This window comes from Anolis sagrei, chromosome 4, assembly GCF_037176765.1.
Source record: "Anolis sagrei isolate rAnoSag1 chromosome 4, rAnoSag1.mat, whole genome shotgun sequence".
NCBI classification, from domain to species: domain Eukaryota; kingdom Metazoa; phylum Chordata; class Lepidosauria; order Squamata; family Dactyloidae; genus Anolis; species Anolis sagrei.
The window spans coordinates 163,296,264-163,311,112 of record NC_090024.1 but is presented as its reverse complement, the minus strand read 5'-3'; the positions used below and the strand labels follow the sequence as shown (position 1 = coordinate 163,311,112).

Sequence of the window (14,849 nt, the reverse complement as noted above, 5' to 3'; positions counted from 1 at the left end):
TGCAGCAAGCTTTGCTGACCAAAAGGTTGGTGGTTTGAATCCAGGAAGCAGGGTGAGCTCCCACTGTTAGGCCCAGCTTCTGCCAACTTAGCAGCTCAAAATATGCAAATGTGGGTAGATCAATAGGTTCTACCAATAGGCCATTGGTTCTGCAGGAAGGTAATGGCTCTCCATGCAGTCATGTTGGCCACATGACCTTGGAGGTGTCTACGGACAACACGGGCTCTTCAGCTTAGAAACGGAGATGAGCACCACCCCCCAGAGTCAGACACAACTAGACTTAATGTCAGGGGAAACCTTTACCTTTATCTTAAATGCTGAAAATGTAAAACAAGACTGTACAGATTCTCTCTGGAAAAAAATCAAACTACAGGGAATGAACAATCCTGCTCAAAGTAGAGACATACTTTTCTCTGATATTTATGTATTTCTAGAGGGAAGCAGAAACTAAAACAACCAGGCTTGCCATTTTACCATGCCCATTCTGATAATTCTTCACTTATAGTCTATTTCTTGACTTCAGTTCCTCCGAAATAGCTCTTCCTCTTTTCATGTCAGTCATATAGCTAGTAGTAGCAGACCATATTTTCTCTCCATATAATGTAGTTCTCCTTGTCTATACTGTTGACACTCTTTTGTTGATTATGCCAGATAATGAGTTGTAGGCTCAGCTCACTTATATAGCCAGCCAACAAGCTCTGCTTCCTGCAGACATCCTCCAACTGTTCCAATTTGGCAGGAAAAGTCTTGATTAATCATCTGCCACACTTTTGGTGCTGTTTTTTTTTAAATATCCCAACTTCTCTTTCCTTTCCCAGTTTCTCCCTTTGCCTTCAACTGACTTCAGTTGCTGCACACCGAGTTCAAAATGCAAAAATAATTTGTACTCAGTTAACTCAGGGGGGCATGCGGATAGAGGAGAATAGGGGCACAGTCTTCCCCTTTCCAGTATCTCAAGCAGAACGCAAGCCCTGCAGTTTGTGAGTTCTTACCAGCTTCACAACCCTCTGGAATTACATGGCCACACATGTCCTATTTTAAACTGTAAAATGTTGGATAATATGTATTCAGGGGTTAGATACAGTTTCTACCTTCTTTTCCTTAACCCCCCCCCCCCCCAAAAAAAAAATCCCAAGGGTTAATGTATGACTCTCCAGAATGGTGATCAATAAAGCAGAGGAGAAAGAGGAAACATGGAATCTATGCAAAACTAGAACATTGTTCCAAATGAGGGCTTATCAGGTGCCTTGAGCCGAAGGAAGAGAATGTTTGAATCTCTGTCAACATGCATTCAATCTTGTGAATGAGAGCATGTGATGGACCTGTTATCTCCAGGTGAATTAGAAACAAAACACCAAAGTACAGTCTACATCATAAGGGTAATTAATTGTTTCTCCTACCCAGAACACACCACACCCCCAGATAATCAGACATTTAATTTTCTTTATAAGCAATTTGCACCTATTACTTGCAGAAATAACTGTTTAACAGAAATATGGTTCCCCTTACTTTATGGCTGAATAGCAAGTAACAATCTGTAAGGGAGATTTGAGGTTAGTCCCTGATTTCACAGGCAGTCTCCTGCAGTTCAGTTGTTAGGGAACTGTTAGGAGTTTTTTTCTTTGTTTTGTTTTAACTTGACACTGTGCTAATCTGGAAACAGAGTTTGCATATTTAAATAAGACTTAACTCCTTCTTTCTTTGTTTCTTGGCAAATGGAGCCTTTTATCTTGGGTAGGTACCATAATGCTGCTTGTTCTCCTGGGATAATGGGTTTAATGAATCATAAAATGCATGCTTTTGCTTATAGTAAAAGACTGCATTTCCTCCGTTTTAGAGCTGTGAGGCTCTCTGGAAATACAATGCCAAGTAAACAATGCAAAAATGCTCAAAGCAAGCCCCTAGATGGCAGGATGGGACTATCCAGCTTTAACCACTCATATGGTTAAGAATGCCATCTCATTGGAAGCACAGGCAATGAACTCTAAAAATAACATATTTAGAATAAACTAGATTAAGGATTAGTCACAAATTAGAATTCTGCAAGTTGCTATATTATCCTTGTTATCATGAGATGGTCTGAGTGCTGGTGTTTTGTGGCAAGGGCTTGTTTATTTGACCACAAGTTGTCCACCCAAATGGTACAGTCAGTATAATACAAGCTTCATAATACACTGATCAGCTATAAAAGTTAAGGTTGGTTTCATATCATCTCTTTTGCACCTAGAGCTTCTTCTCCTTCAAAAAAGAGAAATGCTAATTGTTCTGGGCCCAGCAATTCCTTGCATATTTTCATTGGAATTCTTCATCTTTCAATTCACAGATATATGCTTGTTTGAAGTTCCCAATGATGCATCATCCAAGCATCAATTGGATACAAGTATGTTTAGCTTCACCAATAGCAGTGAGTACTTAAGTTTGATTTCTGCCCTCTTAACACAGTAGCACATCTCTTGAGTACGAAGCTGAAAATTTTCTTTATCATTCTGTCATCGCCTTGCAATGAAAGGAAATATTTTGTATTCAACCTTCTGTGTGTATATTACCACCATTTTTATTAGAAATGTGTATATTTTAACATGTTGGTGACCCATGTTATTCTTAGAAGAACAGCAGGCAAACTGTGGTTGTATATGTCCTTATATATCAGCAAGACTCATTTTGGATGTATATGAATTCATTTACATCATTAATCATGCTAAAAAATCCTTGTCCAACTAACTTACAATACTAAGTATGTTGGACCAGTTGTTGCTGAACACAAGGTGAACAAGCATTTGCTCCACTATTCTTGTATGTTGGAATGTAAGCATGTAAACAATAGCAAAGTAGCTTTCTCTGACAGGTAAATTTTGCAGTTCTATAGAAACACTCAGTCCCACAGGAATTACACAAGATAAATGGCAAGCAGGTGTAACCTGAAAGCTCTAAAATTTGGTGTTCATGGAGACAAGAGTTATGCCAACTTCATTTTGGCTGTGTGTATTATTTGTTTTGTAGTTAGCATTTAATTTTCACGGGATGCTGTGTTGTGCTTAAATCAAACAGGAAATAAATATTTCTTAGAACCTTTCCTCAAAATGCCTTAGATATGCACCCCACAAAGAAGTCAATGTTGCAAAATGTATGTGGTATGGGATTTTTGTGCAGAAAAGAAGTTTCCTGCACAGGAAAAAAAAATCTAGCACAAAAAACCCCAGAATCTGGAAAATAAAATTTCTGCACAGAAAATGCTAGTGTTTTTGTACAGAAAATTAGCAGTCATATTTTGCATAAAGTAAGTTTCTGCAGGAAACTAGTTTTCTGTGCAGAAAATGCAGTTCTGCACACATTAAAAACCCATATGTATATGTGCATGTGCATGTCGATTTGCACAGAATACATCTCAAAATGCAGATAATCTGCAAAGAAATTTATACCTTTCTTGCAGTGAGGAGAAAAATGGTAAAATAATTCATTTTTGCCTCAGATAATGAAATTTATATCATTTTACATCTCTAACTTACATAGTTGTGCACAAAGAATCACAGAGAAATCACTGTTGCTTAGCTTATGCTTTGGAAACCAATCTGCTGCCATAGCAGTTTTCTCAATGAGAGTATCTCAATATTACATTACCCTCATTGCCTTCAACTCTTAGGTTTGTGAAAAAGATACTGCCTTATAAATCTTCCATCAGTATTACAATCCTTTTCAGGAAATACAAATAAAAGTCATTAATTAGCAAGGATTCTGAGACTGTGGGAATTTTGCCAGCACTGAGGTGTGTTGGCTTCTACATTCATAAAATTAGTTGCTCCAGGGCTGTAGCAAAGCTTTGTGACAGAAACATGATAAAATCACAATGTCCTCATACACCAATTGTAACTCTGCAGGGGAATAATGATAGTTGGCCAACAGGGGCTCAGAAACCTTAGTAAGTATTGGCAGCTTGTCTAATTACTCGTTTCCAACTGCTCAGTTATTTGTTGTATGTTCCTAATGTATCACCAGCTTTTTATTTATTCATGCACATTTTAATTAAGAAATCAAAGCCTATTTTTTTAAAAAAATTGTGAGCAATATTTTTCCATTAGATTTTGTTTATTGTAACACTTGATAAAATATGTCAATGAATTGCTTACTGTCAGCAAATTGAATTCTAAAGGAAATGTGCACATCGTATGATATGAAAATCTACTACAGCTCTCAGAATACACCCACCAAACTAAGTGTCAGTTTCCTCAGTGTCTACCAATCAGAAGTCTAGAGTGTACTCACTACTTAATTCTATATCACACACTAGTTCACCTTAACTGTGCTGCAAATTATAATATACTATTTTCCTAATGATTTAAAGAAGATCCCACAAGAAAGTAAGTGCAAGCCAGGGATATTTGCTTCACTATCTTTACTTGAGTGCTAAACACACATACACACCCTGAGATATTGGATAGTTATTTGATATAGGTCACATCTAGAAAAACATTATGTACATTTAAGAACACATGTCTAACATTTGCCTTCCAGAAAGCTGCAGCACAAAATGTTTTGTTCCAAGGTTAAACATTTCATTGCAATTTACAAATGCCCCATACTATTTTTATTTCTACCGTGCATGGCACTGATAAAGACACTTGTCATGGGTCAACTTCTGTGCTCCTTGACCAACCTCCTACATCATTCCATGGCATCTGATATGGATAGTGGACAACAAGAAGTTCATTTGCCAGAGGTAATTATAACCCTAGATATGGCCACACCCAGAAAGACTTCAATCACAAACCAGACTGTACAAACATTCACCCTGCAAATTCATATCTTTACATATTATGACAGATACAATAATCTTGAAATCATACTGTATTCTGGTTGACATAGTTGGACCATGATGATGATAAAACAAACTGAATTGCATCCTGGATCATTTCAGCTAAATAAAACTCATGAAAATTATTCAGAGCCACAGTTCTTCTGAAGAGATACCAAGCCAAACAGACTGCACCATTTTCACACTCTCCAAAGTAGAGAACCCTCTCTCCCACAGAACAGTAATATTTTTCATCATCTTTCTTGACTTACGGTTAAGAAGCAGGCTGGCATTAGTTGTGCCTAGTTTGTTGGCAGCAACACACGTATAGTTGCCGAAATGCTCCTCTGTCACATTGTTGAAATTTAAAAATGATCTTGAACTAAAGCTTTTAATAGTAATCCCTTGTTGTCCATTGATCAGTCTAGAAGGAAGGGAGATAGAAAATATTCTGTTAGAAGCCACAGACAAAGGTATTTGAATTAAAAAAATTACTTTAGTGTGTGGGTGGATAATCACAGTTAGTATAGCACACTGAAATGTTATTGCATTCCACACCCTAAATTTGAATCAGCACAGTTATTAGTGATTTGCTCAGGAGTAAGCAGTTTATCCAGAAGTAAGAGGTTTACTCCCTCTCCTCCCCCCCCCCTTTCTAAGTCTGCTCCTTGGATAACTCTGGCAATGATGGCAAGCTACAGGTAAACAAAAATGGTGACACTTGCCACCCTGCAATCTGCCCTTCCCTCCCAGAAGCCAGCCTGATCTAGACTGTACACATGTAGTGACACACCGTAACAGATCAGATTTTCCTGGAAACTTAAGGAACAATATATGAGTCTTGGTAGATTACATTATGCAGCTGCCATGACTATGGCAATATCCAACCAAAGGTTAGGAGACCATCTGGAATAGTGTAAGAAGTGGCACTAGAGGCATCAGGGAAGCAGGTAAAGGACAAAAATGTGTAGAGCTCTGCTTCATTGGCATGACTACTTGAGGAAGAGCATACTGGTTTTTTTAAAAATTTAACATATAGCGAACATCTTCTCTTCTACTACTCACTTGGCCCCTGTCCCCATGTTTAGGGAAAGAGTTAGCTGTATCAAACTAAACTCAATATTAAATCTGAAGTAATTAGCTCACAAGGAGGGTGAGTGCATGATCTATCCATTCTATCATTTTTGTACTCTTCATACTTGGAGGGGAGGGGATATAATGTGAATAGTTGCATGTGTATATAGAGACTTGTCAAGCCATTCAGAGTACTGGAAACAATTAGCCTACTGCTTGTAGAGTAGATTTATATTTTGAAAGTCACCATGTGAGAAGAGAGGTCAATGCAGAATAGGATGACACAACCACACAACCATCCTATTACATGTTTGTTTTACTTAGATTGTATAATAACTTTATAAAATATTACTACATCCCATTTCTCGGAATACGGCATTACCTTTAAAATTCATTGCATTTTTTTAAAAGTAAAAAATCCAAGCAGACCAAGAAGATGCAGAGAACAGATTGAATAATCAATACAAATGTTTTTTTGGGTTGTTGTAGGTTTTTTGGGCTGTATGGCCATGTTCTAGGAGCATTCTCTCCTGATGTTTTTCCTGCATCTATGGCAGGCATCCTCAGAGGTTGTGAGGTCTTTAAAATTAACAATGTTTTTAAATGTGTTTTTGCTAATGGTGGAAGGAGAAGAAAGACATTGGTCACACATTCTGCTGTTAATGGTATCCCATCTTCAAAACAAATGAATGGATAATTTTGCAACTATGAAGTAATTCCCCTACCCTTGATTTCACTGCTTCTGAAATTGATGCTATTTCCAGTAGACCAATCCTAGTTATCAATTTCTTCACCAATAAAGGGTTGATGTGAGAAATACATAAATGGTGGGATTATCTGGCTTTACAGAGGTTGCGGGATTGTAAATCCCAGCAGCCTTCTTCTGCATAGCATTCTGGAAAGCCACAAGACCCCTTGTAAATAGAAAGTTATGGAAAAGCAAATGGAACCCATCTTGCATTATCTAATCAATTTGTTATCAGGATATATATGGCCAGATTCAGATATTGGAAAATCATAGTTAAATATGAAAATACTTAGCTATGCTTGATTACTCGGATATTTGCTTATATTTCATGCTGAAAGCAGAACTCTTGCTTATATAAACAAGTTACCATTTAATTTTGATATATGATGGCAGCATGCAATAAATCTAAGAGAGAGGTACAATTTTTCTTAGCATTCAGCTTAAAAATACATATCTATCATTATTAATGATATAGCTGCATATTGATGATTTAATATTTTACATTAAATTAATGTTCCTATTTTTGTAATTTAACCACTATGCACTTCTGCATATAAAATAGGTTTTAGAAGAGCTCTATATTCCCAAACCAGTAACCGCATACTAGTAGTTCTTGCAAATTTCTGAAACTTGAGAAATTGCTGCATCATCTGAAGATGAAAAAAATAGGAATTTTGCACACCAAATCACTACATGCCTACATGGAAGTAAGCCTTTGCTCAAGGAAGTGGGTCTAAGGTGCAGCTATGTTTAAATTATTCTTTCCTGAAGTATCTGCCTCCTCTAATCTACTTGTACTAAATATGTGTTTTTTTGCTCTGGAATTCAAGTTCACGTTCATCATTTGCAAGTGTTTCAATGTTGTATGATTAATTTGGACATAAGGTCAGAAACTTTCAATTTGTTTTTGCTCCTGTAGCACACCAACCAATCAAGAAAAATAAATACACAAAGAAGTTACAGGAGTCTGAATCAATATCAAAATGATAAATGCACAAACACAAAGTATAAGCTATGCCCTGGTAGCAAGCCATGAGTTCATGAATAATGATGAGGCCAGCACAATCATGAATGCTGAATTGAGAGGATATTTGACTTGGATCAGTTAAATAATACCTTTTTTACACTTGTTGCAAAATGTGCTTCTACAGGTCAATTAAACATGAATGGCCACAAAAATTGAATCATATTGACATGTTGTTGTTCATTCATTCAGTCGGTTCTGACTCTTTGTGATCTCATGAACCAGTCCACACCAGAGCTCCCTGTCGGCCGTCACAGCCCCCAGCTCCTTCAAGGTCAACCCAGTCACTTCAAGGATGCCATCCATCCATCTTTCCCTTGGTTGACCCCTCTTCCTTTTTCCTTCCATTTTCCCCAGCATAATTTTCTTCTCTACGCTTTCCTTTCTTCTCATGATGTGGCCAAAGTACTTCATCTTTGTCTCTACTATCCTTCCCTCCAATGAGCAGTCGGGCTTTATTTTCTGGAGTATGGACTGGTTGGATCTTTTGGTGGTCCAAGGCACTCTCAGAACTTTCCACCAACACCACAGTTCAAAAGCATCTATCTTCCTTTGCTCAGCCTTCCCTATGGTCCAGCTCTCACATCCATAGGTGACTATGGAGAAAACCATTGCTTTAATTATGCGGATCTTTGTTGCCAGTGTGATGTCTGTGATATTGTCATGCATAACATTAAGGCGATTCATCCAAATAAACTGATCTACAGCATATATAGAAGAGATCACAGGCCTGTTTTATCAATGGGTATGTCAACATTCATGCTATGTTCCAATGCTTCACTGGCTTCTCATTATGAAGAGCCTAATAGCAGTTCTTAAGAGTTATGACTTTTTAAACCGAAAACCGTACAGTTATGAGTGCTGCAGACAAGGGGGGATTTTTGATGGCTCATCACATGCACGGAGGCTGGCCATGTATAGCATGCCTCACATGGGCCTTCTTTAATTCACATGACTCACCATCCTGCCCTCAGGGCAGTGTGAGTTTATCTGCTTTCCTATTGGAACTGGGTAGAATTCCCCGCACCTTCATTGAGTGGTGTGGATAGTTTTATATATACACAACACTATTTCTGGGGAACTGGGGAATTGACTTTTGGATTGTGCCTTCAATTAGGTCTCACTCCCAGGTTTTGGAGGAGACTACCAAAAGTTGGGGTATCCAACAGATTAGTCTAACTTACAAGGTTGGTGTACAGGCAGTAACAGGCCTGGCTTGGAAAAGCTAAGGAAAGTAGAGGGGAGGAGCAATCACACAGTTTCATAGCTGGTGCAGTCTGATTGGCTGATGAAATTGGAGGAGTTGCTTAGCAACAGGAGATGGATGGAGCTAGAGCAAAAGAAAGAGCTATGGAGCCAGAGTTTTGTCAGTTAGAGTTTGGAGTTTGTAGAAGGAGTTAGTTTAGGAGATTTGAAGGAGCAGGAAGGAAGAGCTTTGGGAACTGTTATTAGAAAGATACCTCTTTGAAGAAAGTAATTAAAGCCTTCAGGGAGAAGGATTAAGAAATATAGTGAGCCTCTATGGTTTTAGAGTGCTGGTGTTGAAGCCTCAGAGAAAGAGGATTCAAAAGGCTTAAATAACCTGTTTGTATTCCTGTGTGAAGAACATTGTTTTCAATAAACTCAAGTTATAAAACACTTCTCTGTACAAATAAATCCTGACAGTTTATTGAAATCACTACGCATCTTTAAGGTTCAAGGACAAAATAAACATTATATTCTTGTTTTATTTCACCTGAAGAGTTTGTGTGTCTTCTTGAACATTGTAGCAAGGAGGTGGTCTATGGATCAATAAATCGTGGCAGCAAAAAACCCGTTAATAATGCATTGGTGGTAGCAAATAATTATATAACATCATATTCGTAATAATAAATATAATATATACAGTTGTGACATTCCCTTGTCCTGCATTGTGTGTGTGTGTTCCCTCAGCTACTGGCTCCATTTCTCTTTGTAAGGTACACCTTGGCACCATTTGGTTGAAGGATGGGGCCCTAGAATGACTTCTTTGGGTTCTGGGGCCTGGGAGTTGGAAAGGGGCCTGTCCTTGGGGCTGACATGGGAGTTTACTCTCCCCCTTTGAGTAATGGGGCTTGCGGGGGGGGGGGGGGGCTCCCTAGATCTGCCTTCCATCCAAAATACAACCATCTGGAGTGAGCAGTCCATAGACTGGATTGTCCTCAGGGCCAGGCGTTTTCACCCAAGATAAGACTAGGGATGTTTGTCACATACAGATACCCGCCCCTGATAAACAGCAGTGTTACAGAACTTTGCCCTTCTTTCTTCCCTCCTATCTTCAGAGTTGCTTAAAATTAGTTTCGGAGAGCTTTCTTTCCAACTGGAGCAAATCTTGGGGTGAATGGGAAGCTGTGGTAGAAATCATGGGTGCCCCTTCCAGCTTCCACTGAATTGTGCTGTTCCACTAATTGATCTCCTACTTCTATACCATAAAAATCATTTTTCTTCTGCATAGTTCTCTCAAACAGAAAATATGAGAAATGCCCAATACTTTAATTACACACGAATTCAGTTCATTCCAGTCTCTCAAAACTGGATGTATTTTTCCAGAGACCATCTGTGAAACATTACTACTATTAAAATCAAGGTATAAAAAATAGCATGGGTAGAATGCATCTTCCCCCTCAGTTAGTTCCTTATTTTTAGAATTATAGATTGTTTTCTTCCCTTCTCCACACATTATTTTTAAGGACACAAAATCGTAGTGGAAAATATGTAACTCTTATGCTGTTTCAGGAGAAATTTCTTATTCGCACTGAAGTGCTGCAGTGGCCACATATATCTCACTCTAGAGATAAGACCTAGCTGGAGGACAGTATGCATCAGCTTCCAGCCCCAAGGAATATCTATCTTTAGGCTAATATTTGAATATATTAATAATATTATAATATATTAGGTCATTATAAGAATGTTAGTCTCTGTTATGCTATTTGAAATGTACATTCTTTTTGTTTCACAGGTTTTGACAGAAATGACATTTTAGTGCCAAACTTTTTGGCTGACTCCCTCATTAAGCCTAATGTGCAAGAAGAACATATTGGGCTTCTATTAAATACAGTGCTGTGCAAATTATAACTGCCATGCTAAGTTTATGTTAAATATTTAAGATGCAAGATGCTGCTTTAGTTTGGTTAATCTCAACATTTAAAATAATCAGTTTTCCATTACAGCATTTGGTACTATAGTGGAATAAAGAATTGAGTTTGGGAAACTTTCCAGACATCAATAAATGACATTTGATGTAGTAAAACTGGATATGACAAAACCACTCTGAGTATTCCTTGCCTTAAAAAACCCTATGGAATTCATGCAGTTGTCATTAGTCAACAGTCAACTTGAAAGCACACACACACACAACGGGATAACAACACCACAGCACATGACTGACTCCATCTTCTCATGACAAGACAAACAAAACGACAACAAACAAAATTCTTATAAACCTATTTAATAGGTTTATTGAATTGAACTTGTTACATTCATATTGTTCCAGTAATATGGAGACCGCAGAGCAATATAGTCATAGAAAGAATGAAAACAGATTTTCTCTACAAACTCACCTTCTTTCTCCTTTGTACCATTCAAAAGCTGGGGATGGAACACCTGCACTTTCACATCGTATGAATCCAGGCCCTCCAAGCGTCACTCCACTGGATTTTATTTCCTGAATTGTTGGCGAAACTGTAAGGAAACAAAAACATTTGTTACTGAAAGTGTAATGCATTATAAAGTCAGGTAAAACAGGTTGTTCTGATTTATGTTTTTAAATAATACTGTATATTGTTATGTATTTGTTTAAATATACAGTATTATTCAAAATATTGAAGTAAAAGCAGGAATAATCTCATTTTTCTGTTCTTTCATGCATCTTTGTATCCCATTTTGTATACATTATCTTGTGACTCACTTTCATAATGAGTGAGAAACTTGACTATGCAGTCATCCAAATTTGTTGGACAGCCATAGACAGCACAACCAAAGGTAAAGAATGACGATGATGTGGTTTAACAACATGTGGATGGCTCAGTGGATCTTGTACCTACCCAAAGTATCAGGGGGCATCAAATGACATTGTGTGTGTGTGTGTGGGGATATATATATATATATATATATATATGCTAAATTAATTGTGAAATGTAATTTATGTGCATTGCAAAACATATAGGAACACATACCTAAAACACATATAGGAACACAAACCTAAAAATAAAATTCATTTTCAGTGATTACTCGTGAGCAGATACAGGCAGAGTATAACCAAGTGAAGCCAAGTACAGAGTCAGTGTGGATCAATGATTTCAGTGCTGAACTAGGAATCAGAGTCAAATGACAAACCATTTTGGAATAAATCTTGCATTAAAAACTGTGCACTATAATAAGATCTCTGTAAACTGGGGATAGTGAATCAACCAATCTGATGTAGTGCATTTATTTATTTATTTTGAATGGTTGTATCCTGTCCTTCTCAACCCCCAAGGGAGGGGGGGACTCAGGGTGGCTTACAACTGGCAACCATTAGATGCCAACAAACAAACAATCACAATACAGACAGTTTGGCATCAAATAAAACAACGTTTATAAAATACATTAAAATATTGACCATTAAAATTAAATACAACCAAGTCTAAGTCCCCAAATCCAAATCATAATCTAGAGTTCCAGTCCAAGGTCTATTCATTGACAGTTCTTGTAAGTCATTACAGCTGCTGCTTGGTCAGCTGCCTGAATGCTTGGTCCCAAAGACAAGATTTAACCTTTTTTTCTAAAGGAGAGGAGAGAGGAGGTTGCCCTGATTTCACTGGGGAGGGCATTCCATAGACAGGGATCCACCACCGAGAAGGCCCTGTCTCTTGTTCCCACCAACCGTGCTTGAGAGGGTGGTGGGATCAAGAGCAGGGCTTCCCCTGACAATCGTAAACTCCAAGATGGATCATAGAAGGAGGTAAGTTTGGACAAGTAAGCTAGGCCGGAACCATATAGGACTTTATAGGTTAAGACCAGAACTTTTAATTTTGCTTGGAAATGGACCAGCAGCCAGTGGAGTTGATGCAGCAGGGGGGTCTACATGAGTCTACAACCCTGGAGACCAGGGTTCAATTCCCTACACAGCCATGAAAACCCACTTGGGTCTGTCACATGCACTCATTCCCCAAAATCCTACGATTGGTTCACATGAATTTTGCTGTAAATGGGAAATGACTTGAAGGCATACAACAATAAAGTTTGGAAGTGACTTGAAGATACATAACTTAACATATAACATAGCACTATGTGGACATTGCCAATTGATTGGGTGCTTTGAAACACTTTGTTCAAAAGAATAGTTGAGATGATCAAATGACATTTTGATACAGATACTGGAAAAACTAAATGCCTTATTCACAGTTCAGGTATTTAGTCATATGAAGTGGCATAAAGGGTCAGTGTCATCTATTAGAGAGAACGTCAAACTAAGGCAGTCTCATTTATCCATGAAAGTATCCTAGTCATCATCTCTAAATTCATTTTTTCCCATAGGTTTGTTAAAAAGGATGGTTAAAACTCTGTGCTGAGGATAAAAAAGAACAATATTGGGGTGAGACTTGGGGCAGCAAAGTTCTAGTCTCCAGGGGCCCATGAAATTGGCTTGGTGACCTTAGGCCAGACATTCTGTCTTGGGCCCTCGTAATCGCATGATTATTGTGAACATGAAATGGGGGAGACTGACATTGAAGGGACTCATAGGAAAAAAGCAAGATTTAAATGCAATACATTTTAAATAAATAGTTAAAATAAAATTGAAAAGTGTAAACTTGCATGCCACTAGCATTTTGTGTGTGTATGTCTATGCAGACCATCATTTTGTGCACTTTCAGAGAATTATAACACTCAAAATACCGTATTTGCTCAAGTCTAATGTGCCATCAAATCTAATGCACACCTCAATTTTCAAAACCCTGAAACTAAAAAAGAAAAAAGAAAATTTACCATATTACGTGAATCTAGAGTTCCAGTCCAAGGTCTATTCATTGACAGTTCTTGTAAGTCATTACAGCTGCTGCTTGGTCAGCTGCCTGAATGCTTGGTCCCAAAGACAAGATTTAACCTTTTTTTACATACACACACCCTAATTTTGGGAAGATAATTTAGTTTTAAAAGGTGAGCATTAGAACCAAGTAAATGCAGTAGTTTTTATTCAATAAAGAGTGACTTATATTTGTTCTGAAATCTCACAGGAATTAGAAGGTCACCGCAGGTTTTATTCTCAAGTATTTAACCACATATTTCCTTGAGAAAACAAGATGCCTTAATTTTTCATTCCATGGGATAGGAGCACTATTGATTTAAAATAAGTACAAAAACACATAATTTGAACATTTCCCCATTTGAATTGTTCATACCTTCTCACAATTTAAATGGAAACCCTAACACTGTACTGTACTATAGTTACAAGAAAACAGTGCCTATTTTCCCACAGCTTAATATTGTACTCAAAAATGCAAAAAACAAAACAAAAAAACATCTGAGATAAGGAGAAAGAAAAAAAAGGCAGAGCATGAAGTTTAAATTCCTATTTACAAGCATGCTCTGATTCTGTAAAACTTTCTGTACCATTGTTTTCATTTGGTGCTAATAGTGAAGGCTACAGACTAGACTATATCTTTTTCTATCTTGACCAATATACATGCACATTTTAGATTATTCCATATCTTTTTAAATGATATAGTATCTGGTGTGATAAATCTGAATCCAGGGTGTACACTGGATTTCAGTAGCATTCTGAGAATTACACGGTACACCATAAATAGCAAATCTGTTTAGAAAATGTGGTAGAAAATCCTTGGATTTTATGATTCAGAACTGTTTGAAGGCTGAGAAGAGCTAATATTAACTATTTACTTTAATAGCAAGTCATCAAACACTCACATGCTAAATGACTTTAGGAGTACAGCAAAATTTCTGAGTAGATTATTGGTAATGTACCAGGCTAGCAATTTGGGATCCCTGCTGCTTCCTCAGCTATTGGAGACATGGAATAATTCTGGATGAAATTACACCTGAAAATATCTACTAGTTTATGATTATTTTTGCTTGTTTATTGAAAAGAGAAACAAGGAAAATATACTAGCTGAGTTATGACACACTTTTCTCTTAGTTTCAAGGAATAGTTGTTTTGTAGATAATATGAAGCTGCACTACTTCTAAAGTTAAGATTT

General features: G+C 37.5%; 1 protein-coding gene across 2 annotated transcripts in view; it reads right to left on the bottom strand.

The window, feature by feature from the left end:
* NEGR1 (neuronal growth regulator 1) overlaps nucleotides 1–14,849 on the bottom strand; it is a 624,711-nt gene that overhangs the window by 117,791 nt on the left and 492,071 nt on the right. For both annotated transcript variants that reach the window (XM_060773729.2, XM_060773730.2), the window contains exons 5-6: nucleotides 11,214–11,334; nucleotides 5,062–5,213 (exon numbers count right to left, since the gene is read on the bottom strand). In XM_060773729.2, the coding sequence (XP_060629712.2) occupies nucleotides 5,062–5,213; nucleotides 11,214–11,334 (273 nt within the window). The remainder of the gene's footprint in view (nucleotides 1–5,061; nucleotides 5,214–11,213; nucleotides 11,335–14,849) is intronic.